This window comes from Vespa crabro, chromosome 14 (genome assembly GCF_910589235.1).
Source record: "Vespa crabro chromosome 14, iyVesCrab1.2, whole genome shotgun sequence".
Taxonomy (NCBI): Eukaryota; Metazoa; Arthropoda; class Insecta; order Hymenoptera; family Vespidae; genus Vespa; species Vespa crabro.
In genome coordinates, this window is record NC_060968.1 from 4,738,521 (window position 1) to 4,751,020 (window position 12,500).

General features: G+C 25.7%; 1 protein-coding gene across 29 annotated transcripts in view; it reads right to left on the bottom strand.

The window, feature by feature from the left end:
* LOC124429034 (longitudinals lacking protein, isoforms F/I/K/T-like) overlaps window positions 1-12,500 on the bottom strand; it is a 284,869-nt gene that overhangs the window by 185,475 nt on the left and 86,894 nt on the right. Inside the window, exons 7-8 of one of the 29 annotated variants that reach the window (XM_046973800.1) lie at window positions 2,814-2,861; window positions 584-924 (exon numbers count right to left, since the gene is read on the bottom strand). The exons of 26 other annotated variants lie outside the window; for them this stretch is intronic. In XM_046973800.1, the coding sequence (XP_046829756.1) occupies window positions 599-924; window positions 2,814-2,861 (374 nt within the window). In that variant the 3' untranslated portion in view covers window positions 584-598. Of the gene's footprint in view, window positions 1-583; window positions 925-2,729; window positions 2,862-11,653; window positions 11,958-12,500 lie in introns of those variants that run through there. 2 more of the 29 variants (XM_046973787.1, XM_046973802.1) reach the window with 2 other exon arrangements.

A 12,500-nucleotide genomic window follows, 5' to 3' on the forward strand; every position in this document is an offset into this window, starting at 1 on the left:
AAAGAAACAAATATAGAGAGAGAGAGAGTGAGAGAGAGAGAGAAAAGGAGAGTTAAATGCGATACATGCCAAGCGTATCTCCTGAGATCGCCGTATGTACGAGCACAATAAAAAAAAATCGTAATATAAAAAAGAAGAGAGAAGAGAAGAAAAACAAATAAAAGAAAATGATTAAAGATATTTTTATTTATGCCAAATAATTAGAGAATAATTAAAGAGAAGAAAAAAAACAAAATCCTTACTCATTAGGACGTACAATAAAATTTTGCTCGAAACAATCGATTCATATATATATATATATATATATAAATATACATATGTATATACGAAAAATTTCAAATTAAAATTAAGAATAAAAATAGAAATAAATGAAAAAAAAAAATCGAAATATTTCAATTTCAAAGTTTTCCTTTCATGTGATTTCTCTTAAAGAGAGAGAGAGAAAGAGAGAGAGAAAGAGAGAGAGAGAGAAAGAGAGAGAGAGAGAGAGAGAACAAATAATAATAACAATTGTAACAATAATAACAATAACAATAAAAATAACAATAACGATAAATTTTATATTTGTCAATGGGGGGGTTTTTTTTTTCTTTTTTTCTTATTGAGAAGCTCCGAGGATGGTCGGTAATGATTGAAGCACGTCGATCACATAAATATCTTTGTCGCTGTGTTTAATCTTGATATGTTTGCGTATGTCGGTCTTCACTTTGCAAATGTATTGACAATATGGACATTTAAAACGCGGTTGTTGGCCACATTGATAACGTAGATGGCTCGTTAGATTTCTCTTCCATTTAAATACGCTAGAACAATTCGGTGATGGACAATAGTAGTAGTATTGTGAGTAGTCGTTCCTTGAAAACATCATCATCGATGATCCACGATCACGATGATTTCTTCGATGATAAGAAGACAGATTGGTTCCTGGAAAAATGATAATAAATTTTGTCCTCGATTTTAATTGAATATCTTATTAGCAAATTAACATTTTGTATTATTCAATGAAATATATTTGATACAAATTGGGTGACTGTGTTCAATGATAATGACAAACACAAATGGATTTCTTGTTATCAATTCGACGAAGCCATTATGAATGAAAGATTAAAACAGATATTATTTTTATTAATGTGTGTATATATAAATTGGACGATTTTTATCAATTGATCTAAACGTTATCGATCCAATTGATATACATTGATTTTTTAATACTAAAGGAAAATCAACGAAATTGAATTAATTGTTGTTCCAATCTTTTCTTTCTTTTCTTTTTCTTCTTCCTTTTCTCGAACTATTTATATCTAAACTATTTAATATTGAAATATTTCAAAAAACAATTTATTGGTTTCTTCGTCGTAACAGATTAAACGAACCCTCAGGAGCTCTGAAAAAGAAAGGAAAAATTAGAATGAGATAGAATTTCATTATTGATTAGATCAATGAGCTATTTCTCTTGAGGAATCTTCTTGTTTATTCTTCTTTTCTTTTTTATCTTTCCTTTTGAATATAACACAAACTTCATTTTTTATTATCGTTATAATAAAATCTTTTTTACTTGGAATACAAATAAATTGAATGATTTTATAAAGGACTTTTTGGGATAATAGGATATTTATTATTTCTTCAAATGAAAAGAAATTAATAATAATAAAATATGTCGGCCATAAAAATTCAACGATATCTATCGTTATACGAATGATAATTTTGCATTTCGTAAGTATGCAAAAATAAAACGATACGGAGTAAGCAATATTGTTAATAATTTAACAAAAATAGACATCGATAATTTTTATTAAAGAATTAAAAATAATAATAATAATAATAATAATAATAATAATAATAATAATAATATTAATAATATTAATAATAATATTGTCACAAATAAAAATAACAGGAAGGAAATGTGCTCTGAAGGTTCGTAAACGTGATTTTTAACGATGTCCATCGCATTACATAGACACTTCATTATCCTTGTGCATATTTCGAACGTAACTATAGATGTTATGTCAATACTTAGCATAACTATTGCACATTTAAATCTTGATGTTTGACTGTAGAAAAAAAGATCAAGTGTCTTTTCAAATCATTCTTTATTCATATGAAAAATTTCTTTCTTTAACTCTTCAACAAAGAAAAGAGAAAAAGAAGAAAGTAAAAAAAAAAAAAAAAGAAGAAGAAGGTACAATTTACGAAGATCGATTGGAACGATTAAAATTAAAATTTCTCGAATTAAAAAAAAAGTCAATACGACTAATGATTCATCTTCGATTGATCCTTTAGTAAAATAGAAAAAAAAGAATAAGAAAATGAAAGAAAATAAAAGAAAAAAAAAAAAAAAAAAAAAAAAAAGAGAAAAAAGAAAAAATATAAAAAAAAAGAAAAAACAATTCATACGCTTTCACAAAGATTTTTTTCATAAGATCTTCGATTATTCGAGAATCGATGTAATTGCGATTACGGCAAGAGTGGAACATATTTTTCATACGTTAAAATGAAAAAACAAAATACAATAGAATAAACAAAGCAAGGAAAAAAAAAAGAGAGAGAGAGAGAGAGAGAGAGAGAGAACAAGTAAAATCTATTCTCAGGATCTATCTACGCAACGTTCTTGACAATTTTAATTGTATAGACCATAAGATTCTCATGTTTCCTTCGTATGTGTCTGTTCACCTCACTTCGAAATTTATATTGATAAGAACAATGAGGACACTGATATATTATTGTCTTACCGCATTTATACTTCATATGATTAGAAAGTCTGCGCTTATAAACGAACAATCTTGAACATTGCGGACATGAAAGTTTTTTCTTACTAATATTGGTGTCATCGAAGTTAGACGTGCTTGGCTTCTGATTTACTTCTGGAAACAAAAAGAAAACAAGTTATTGAGATTAGCCTTCGTCGAGGGCTTGAAAAGAGAAGACAAGAAACAAGAAACTGTTGGTAAAGACAAGGACGATGAAAATAATGATGATGATGATGATGATGAAGATGATGATGATGATGATGATGATGATGATGATGATGATGATGATGACGATGATTAAATTAGTTAATTAATACGTCACAAGGATTAATCGTATTACTCAAAGATTTTTTACTTTTATTTTTCTTTTTTCTACGAAGGAAAAGAGATTTGGATAATGTATGATGGGACATATTGGGAAGATAGAATGATCAATTGTAACTGTTGTTAAAACGTTTAGAGAAAATAATAATAATAATAATAATAATAATAATAATAATAATAATAATAATAATAATAATAATAATTGATTGTAAATTGTCAAAAGAGAAAAAAAAATTAGAAAAATTTTCACATATTTAAAGGAAGAAATAATATCCTTGATTATATTTAGATTCAACTAATTCATAATATTATGGTTCTGATTGAACACTTTTGTACAGTTTGAAGATGAAAACTTTTTATTGTTGATCCTTGATACGTAGTCACGATGTATCTCTGGAAACAAAAAGTTACATCATATCATCGATATTGTCATTATGAGGAAACGAAAAAGAAAAAAGAAAAGAAAAAAAGAAAAAGAAAAAAGAAAAAGAAAAAAGAAAAAAGACAGAAATATTTTTACGACAATTGATTATCATGAATTAAATGATTCTCAAGTATTATTTTCGTCGTTGTTTTTTTTTTCTTTTTATTCCTTTCTGGGAATTAAATTAAGAAAAAAAAAAAAAAAAGAAAAAAAAACAAAAAAAACAAACAAACAAACAAACAAACAAAGTTTAATCATTTTCTTACAAAGTAAAACGTCATTTTTTATTTCTATTTAATTAGACAATAACATTGACAATTAATATGTAACATGAGGCTTTATCGTAACGAACTTAAAAAAAAAAAAAAAAATAACAAACAGATAATCGAATGAAGGAATACAAAACAACCAATTAACATTGATACTTACTCATTAAACTAAAGAAAAATATATATATTAAATCATTCATACATATATCAAAACGATATACGTATGAGTACATTTATTTATAAATAATTAATTCTATATAAAACTTAACATTTTATATATTTCAAATGAATCTATACAAACATTTATATAATATCGATAGTATAACAGGTGGTTCCTTGTGGAAAATTTTGATGAATAGAGAAAAAAGAAAAAAAAAAAAAAAAAAAAAAAGGAACAATATCGGCAATAATATTAATAATGATAATAATAATAGTCATAACAATAAAAATGACAATGAAAATATTGAATAATTGGGTATTAATTGAATAATGGGAATAAAAAATAAATCGTTTCAGGTGGTAAAGGAGGGTCGAAAAAAAAAAAAAAGAAGAAGAAATTGAAATGTATCCTTTAAGATCTGTACACACGGTTTAGTGATAATGTCCGTCGTATAGACCGATTGTCTATTATGTTGCTTTCGAATATACTGATAAACGTGGCATAACTGCTTACAACGATACTAGCGATAAGGACATTGAAATCTTGATTTCTGACCGCATTGATATTTCAAATGTATATTCAGATTACTTTTATTATTGTACACGCTTGAACAATTTAAACATGGAAACATATTGTTGGCACTTTCTGAAGTTTTCCTTGATGAAGTGACCAGGATATATCTCTGGAAACAAGATGCAAACATATCATCGTGATTAATATTATGAGAAACAGAAGAGAAGAAAAAAAAAAAAAAAATATTTTAACGACAATTGATTACCATGAATTAAATTCCAAGATTTGCAAATTCTGTTTTCGTTTTTTCTTTTATTTTTTTTTTTTCTTTTTCATTTCTTTCTCGTGATTTTCAAGGGTCGAATCAAAAAAAAAAAAAAAAAGAGAGAGAGAGAGAGAAAAGAAAGTTCCTCCGTTTTGATCTTCTTCTTGCAAAGTAAAAAGATATTTTTTATTTCTATTTAATTAAACATTGACATGTGACGATTAATATGTAACATGAGGTCTTATTCCAACGAACTCAAAAAAATAATAAACAGATGATTGCATCAATGAATATAAAACGATCAATTAACATTGATACTTAATCATTAAATTGGAAAAAAAAAAAATATATATATATATATACATATTGAATCATTCTAAAAAGTTAATTCCCTTATTACATATACGTAGAAATATGTTCATTTATAAATAATTAATTCTATATAAACTTAACACTTTACATAAATCAATTTTTTACATGAATCATGTTTGAAATGAATCAATACAAATAGTTAAACAATATCGATATTATGTCAGATTCTTTACAAAAATTTTGATGAATAGACAAAAAAGAAAAAAAAAAAAAAATAGGAAAAGAACATTATTAAAAAAGTGCAAAAATAATATCAATAATAATAATAATAATTACAACAACAACAACAACAAGAACAACAACAATAATAATAATAATAATAATAATAATAATAATAGAAATGAAAATTAAAATATCCAATAATTCGATAAAGATTAAATTATGGAAGTAAGAGATAAATGTTTGCGGAAGTTAAAAGAGGGAAGAAAAAAAAAATAGATAAAGAAATTGAATTGTATGCTTTAAGGCTGATATACACGATTAGTGATTATGTCCGACGTATAGACCGTACATTTACTGTGTTGTTTACGAATGTGCTTGTACATGTTGCATGATTGTTTACAGCGATATTGGCAATAAGGACATTGAAATCTTGGTTCCTGGCCGCATTCGTACTTCATGTGTCTACTCATATCATGCTTGTATACGAACGTACTCGAACAATTTGGACATGGAAACTTTGTCTTTATAATATTGATGCGAAAATTTAATTTCTTCGAATCCGACTCATGGGGCACTTCTAAAAAAAAAAAAAAAAGAAAAAGAAAAAGAAAAAAGAAAAAAAAACAAAAAGGAAATTTCATTATTTTAAACAAGCTTTTTCCGAAGGATCAATAGCGAATTAGGGTTTTTTCTTTTTTCTTTGCATCTAGCAAATGCTTCTAAAATTTCAAAAATAATATGTCAATTTATTGGATAAACACACACGCGCGCGAGCACATATACATACAGACAGACAGACAAACAGACAGACGGACAGAGAGAGAGAGAGAGAGAGAGAGAGAGAGAGAGAGAGAGAGAGAGAGAGAGAGAGAGACTATTAATTTTTCACTGATAATTAACGCGTTCGGATAAAAAAAAAAAATGTATCGCGTTATTCAAAAATTTCAATTGTTTTTTCCATATCCATAGAAACGTAATACGTAATGGTACATTGATTTAAAAATGATTATACTTTATAGACATTACATTTTTACATGACTTAAAAATAAAATGAACGAATAATGTATGCGTTTTGACGTTGAAAAAAATATTGAATATCAAATCGAAAAGAAAAAGAAAAAGAAAAAAAAAAGGAAAACAAAAGGTAAAAAGATGTAAAAAGAAAAGAAAAAAAAAATAATAGTAATAATAATAACAACAACAAAAATAACATTTAATAAATCGAAATTACATTTCGTTGGATTGGTTTGTATACACAATTACTGATAACGTCGATTGTATAGACATTATCACGTATCTCGTGCTTTTTTCGAACGTGGGCATAAATATTTTGCCTTTTGCTTAGATCTTAAATTGCAATAAGGACATTGAAATCTTGATGCTTGATCGCATTCGTAATCTTAAATTGAATATTACTTTTTTTACCGAACCTATTTGAACATTTTGAACGAGGAAACTTTGTCATTTTAGTATCAGCATAACACATTACTGCAATTGACTGTGGATCGCGTTCTATCTCTGAAAAATAAAAAGAAACGAAACCATCATCAGATTGAAAAAATAAATGATAGAAATAAAACGATTCTAAAGACAGTTTTTCTAAAGAATCAATGAAATTAAAGGTATTCTTGATCCTCCTGTAAAGTAAAAATGATGTTTATTTTTTTATTCCTACCAGAAAGAGAGAGAGAGAGAGAGAGAGAGAGAGAGAGAGAGGAAGAGAGAGAGAAATTCACAATCTGACACGAGAACAAAGACCAAATAAATAAATACAATGCTATCAATTGTCAATGATATTTGAACAAAAAAAAAAAAAAGTCATGCGGATTGTTACATATCTTATCACGTATTTTTATCAAAAATTATACGATAAGGATACGTTTATTTATAAATGATTAAGCCTATGTAAAAGAGCTTTACATTTTATATAACTTAAATAAATGAAAATACGTTGAAGTAATAATATTTTTGTAATTTAATATGTAACGAAAAAATTTTCCAAATATATATTTGAAAAAGGAGATTAAAAAAGAATAAGGAAAGAAAGAGAAAATATATCATATTGTAATTAAAGATCTCAATTATTTTGCTGATATATGTTTCGACAAATGACAATAAATATTTTCATATTGTTTTAAATGTGATAAAAACGATAAGACTATTGAAAATCTTAAATGATTGGGTGCACTCGTACTTCAAGTTATTTTAATTTATTAAAAAAACATACTTAAACAATTTCAGACATGGGAATAGATCTTTTACTCTCAAATCATGTTATATATCTGAAAAAAAAGAAAAAGAAAAAATAAATTATTGTTATTGCACATGAAGGAGACACAGGAAAGAGGAAAGGAGATGATTGAGAGAAAAATAAAAGAACAAGAAAATAAATGATAATCGATTATAACGACGATTCTAATGATTCTGATGGATAGATCGAGCGAGAAATAATGATTTTCTTTCATGATTATCCTGTGTAAAGTAATAGGATATTTATTTCTGTCTTTTTTTTTTATTTTTTTTTTTTTCTTTTCTTTTCTTTTCTTTTCTTTTCTTTTCTATAGATAAACTTTTAACGTTGAGAGATCTATCTATGATAAAATCAATAACGTCTGAGAAATAACATGTGATTGAATATGTATTTACATGTTTGTGTGTGTATGCATGTGTGTATGTATGTGTATAAAATTGTATTTATTTATAAATGATTGAGTATTTATAATCTTTTACATTTTGCTTAATTAAATAATACTTGATATAAGTAAATGTATAATAGTCGTAGTATAACATGATGTGTTGAGAAAATTTTAATGATAAGAATGTATGAATGTATGTATGCGTGTATATATATATATATATATATATATATATATATATATATATATATATAAAATAAAAGAAGTAAAAAAATAACAATAATGATAATAATAATACTAGCAATAATAATAATAATAATAATAATAATATTATTATTTTATGATCGGATATAAATTTTGGAGAGAGAGAGAGAGAGAGAGAGAGAGAGAGAGAATGAAAATGAGGAGAAAAAAAATGAAAAAAAAAAAAAAGAAAAAAAAATACGCCCTTATGGTTTGTTTAAACAATTCTTGAAAACATCGAACGTATAGACCTCACGTTTCTTGTGTATATTTCGTATGTGCCTATAGACATGGCTTCGAATCTTAGAACGATGAATGCAATAAGGACACTGGAATCTTGGTGTTTGACCGCATTGATAATTCAAGTGCCTAGTTAGGCCACGTTTATGAACGAACGCATTTGCACAGTTTGGACATTGAAACCTTTTCCTCTTACCACTCGTGCCATTTTGCCATCTGACCTTTAGCCCCTGGACATGGTATATCTCTGAAAACAAGAATAGTGCAAGTCATTGATTTTGAAACATTTAAAAGATGATAAATAACTTTACGATATGTAACTGGTTATCGATGATTAAACGTTTCTTTTTCTCGTTTTCATTTACTAAACAGCATTTAGACCGAAGAAAGGATCAAAGACTTTCTATCGATCTATATTCCTATAAAATATAAATAACATTTTATTTATTTATTTATTTTTTTTTTTCTTTTTCTTCATTCTTTTTGACGATAATAATTCTTTTCATAATCCTAATTCGTTATTAACTGAGCTTCTCCAACATTAAAAATCATTCATCAAGATTTTTATATTATAACTCCATTTTTTTTTTATGATCGCCTTTCAATTGATATTGAAGAACGATCAATAAGTTTTTAATTTGTTACGGGAGAAGGGAGATTGTAATGTCTGGTTCGATTGGACAAATCGTCGTGTCGTTGAGGAACATAGTTATGATATATTAGGTAATAACTGTTAAGAATTAGCATAAAGAAGGATACGGCTAATTCTCATTGATACCTTTAACCCTTAACCCCTTAACTACAGGAAATTTATATCTATTTATTACGTCGTCCGAAAAGTTCATGTCGTTTCTTCGTATATTTCAATGTATAATACAATGTATAATATATATTTATTTTTTTTATTTTTTCTTTTCTTTTCTTTTTTTTGTTTTTTTCTTTTTTTTTTTTTTTTTTTTTGTTTTTTTTTTTTTTCATTTCACTTGAAGACAAATCGGACACAAACTTTACGGGCAATTCAAACCCGATAGTAATGATGGAGCTCCTAATTAATCTTTCTTCTTAGATATATAAAATAATATATATATATATTAATATATATATATATATATATAATAAATATTTATACAATAATATATATATATAATAATAAAATGATATCAGGGATTTCTCTTTATTCCGCAATTAAATACAAGCCGATAGCAATAGAATTGAAGATAAAGGAAGATAATATTCAATATAATATATTGAATATTTATAATATATTATAATATATATTATAATATAAATTAAAATTAGATGTTCCTAGATTACGATTTACATAAAAAAAAAAAAAAAAAAAAAAAACACCGAGGCAAATCAAACGCCAGATTAAAATCATTTTTTCTTTTTTTTTCTTCCACTCGTATATGAAAAAAAAAAAAAAAAAAAAAAAATTCGAAAGTATAGAAAATAATTTTTTTATAGTCTGTGCACGCGTTTCTCGACAATGTCGATCGCATAAACATCAAGTTCCTCGTGATGCCTTCTACTATGCCTATAAACGCTATTCCTTTTGCTTACATTGATAACAGCAATGAGATCATTTAAATCTTGGCGGATGATTGCATTTATATTTCATATGCATTGTCAGATTATCATTATGACCGAAGGAACTTGAACAGCGACATTTCTGTTTCTTATCTTTCCTTATATTTCTATGTTACTTTGACTTCGGCTGATTATCCTGCGTTTCTGTAAACAAAATAAATGCAATCCATTTAACGATAAGGATAAAGTTATCGATAATAACTCGTTAGGATGATGAAACGATTTTAAATTCTAATTAACAATTAGATTCTAATTGATCAATCGAAATAATTATTAAATTTCTTTTCGTTCTTTTTTTGTGCGATTTATTTTTAATGCAATTTGTGAAACATTCGTGTTCCTTAGATATTTTTTTTCTCTTTTCTTTTTTTTCCTTTTTTTTTTTTGTCAATCAAAAACTTCGAACGATAACTCGTAACACGATAGAATATCATCGATCGAATATTTTGATTCATTGATATTTAACGATTTGATAATTAATGTGATGGAACATTTGCTGGAACATAATGAAATAGTAATTAATTAATACTTATAATATTTAACCGTTTAGCCAGAGAAATTTTATATTGAATTATCTGAAATGTTTCTTTCTCTGAGATAAATGATTAGCTTTATAATTTGTTAATAAGCATATTTAATTTTACGTCTAAATAAATATTGAATAAATATTAATCTACACAAATATTTCACATCAATACGAAATTAAATTCTAATTCACTCACCCAATGAACTATAATCCATTGCGTAGTTTTTATCATTGTGTCGTCAATATTTTCTAAAGTAGATTATCAAAAAAGAAACGATTAATTCTAATATTATATTTTTTTTTTTTTTTGATTTATGAAGAAAGAGAGAAAAAGAGAGATAGAAAGAAAGGAAGAAAGATTACAGATATTTTTATTGATTTCCAAAGAGAATAAAAAACGGGGGAAAAGAAAGAAAAAAGAAAAAAAAAAAGAAAAAAAAAGAGAGAGAGAGAACACTTGTTTTCCTTCGTGTACAAAAATTTTCTTAAAACGATCATAGCATTTGTATTATCTAATTTGCAGTATTTTCTAATATTTACACGTCTCCTTACCATTTCACTTCTCATATAACAAAAATAAATAAATTTGTCATGTATCAAAATTCTTACATATTATATCGGCTTAATTATATCGATGAATATATACAATATATATATATATATATATATATATATATATATATATATATATATATATATATATATATTGTATATATTGTGTATATATATTATATATATATGTATATAAATAGTGCTTAACTAAGCTGCTTGTTCAAGAGTATAAAAAAAAGAAAAAAAATTAAAAGCAAGAAAAAAATGTGTATTAAAAAAGAAGAAAGAAAAAAAAAAAAAAATAGTAGCAACGATAACGATCGTATATATAAATTTTTCAAGGATGTGGAGTTTAAGGATGGAGTTGGTAGGAAACAAGAAAGGAAGTAAAAAAAAAAAAAAAAAAGAAAAAAAGAAAAAAGTAATAAAAAAAAAAAAAAGAATAATAATAATAAAAATAATAGTAGTAACGATAACGATCGTATATATAAATTTTTGAAGGATGCGTAGTTCGAGGGTGGAGTTAGTGGGGAAACAAGAAAGGAAGTAAAAAAAAAGAGAAAAGAAAAAGAAAAAAAAAGGAAAAAAAAAAAAAGAAAAAGAAGAAGATAAAAAACAAATTCTCACAAGTTGTAAGAAAAAAATATGTATCGTCCTCAAGGTTTGAATACACAATTATTGACAATGTCGATTGCATAGACCTCACGGGTCTTATGCAATTTTCGTACGTGACTATAGACGTTGCATCGTCGTTTGCTCCGATAAATGCAATAAGGACACTGAAATCTTGGTGCTTGACCGCATTCGTACTTCAAGTGTCTCGATAGACAATGTTCATGAACGAAAGCACTTGGACAGTTTTGACATTGAAACTTCTTTCCCTTATCGTTTGCACGTGTCCGACGTTTCTTTGTGTTCTGGACTTGGTGTACTTCTGGAAACAAAAACAAAAAAAATAACAAGTCATTTAAAAAATTGTATTAACTATAATGAATGAAGTATAACAATTTATACGATACAACGATTAAATTGCTTTATTTTTTTTTTTTTTTTCTTATTCTGGTTTCTTTTTTTATTTCATTTTATTTCATTTTATTTTTATTTTTCGCGAATTTAATACGAAATCAATCGAAGAAAATATCATTATCAGTGTTTTTTTTTTTTTTCTTTTTTTTTTCTTTGATCGATCTCTTCATATAGGATAAATCAATTTTATTTTTATTATTATCAATCTAGTAGAAGATTTTTCAATGATTGACGTGTAACAAGGAATCTTCGATCAAATCCACAAATTATTTGACAATTAACACGGCTGGAACATAGAATACAGAGTCATCAATTTTTATTGATATTTAAAATTTTTTAAATAAAAAAAAAAAAAAAAAAATAATAATAATAATAATATATCGGATCGTTCGAGAAGGAAAGATTATGTCGTTATTAGGTACTTATTGAAATATCTATGGAAAAAAAAAGA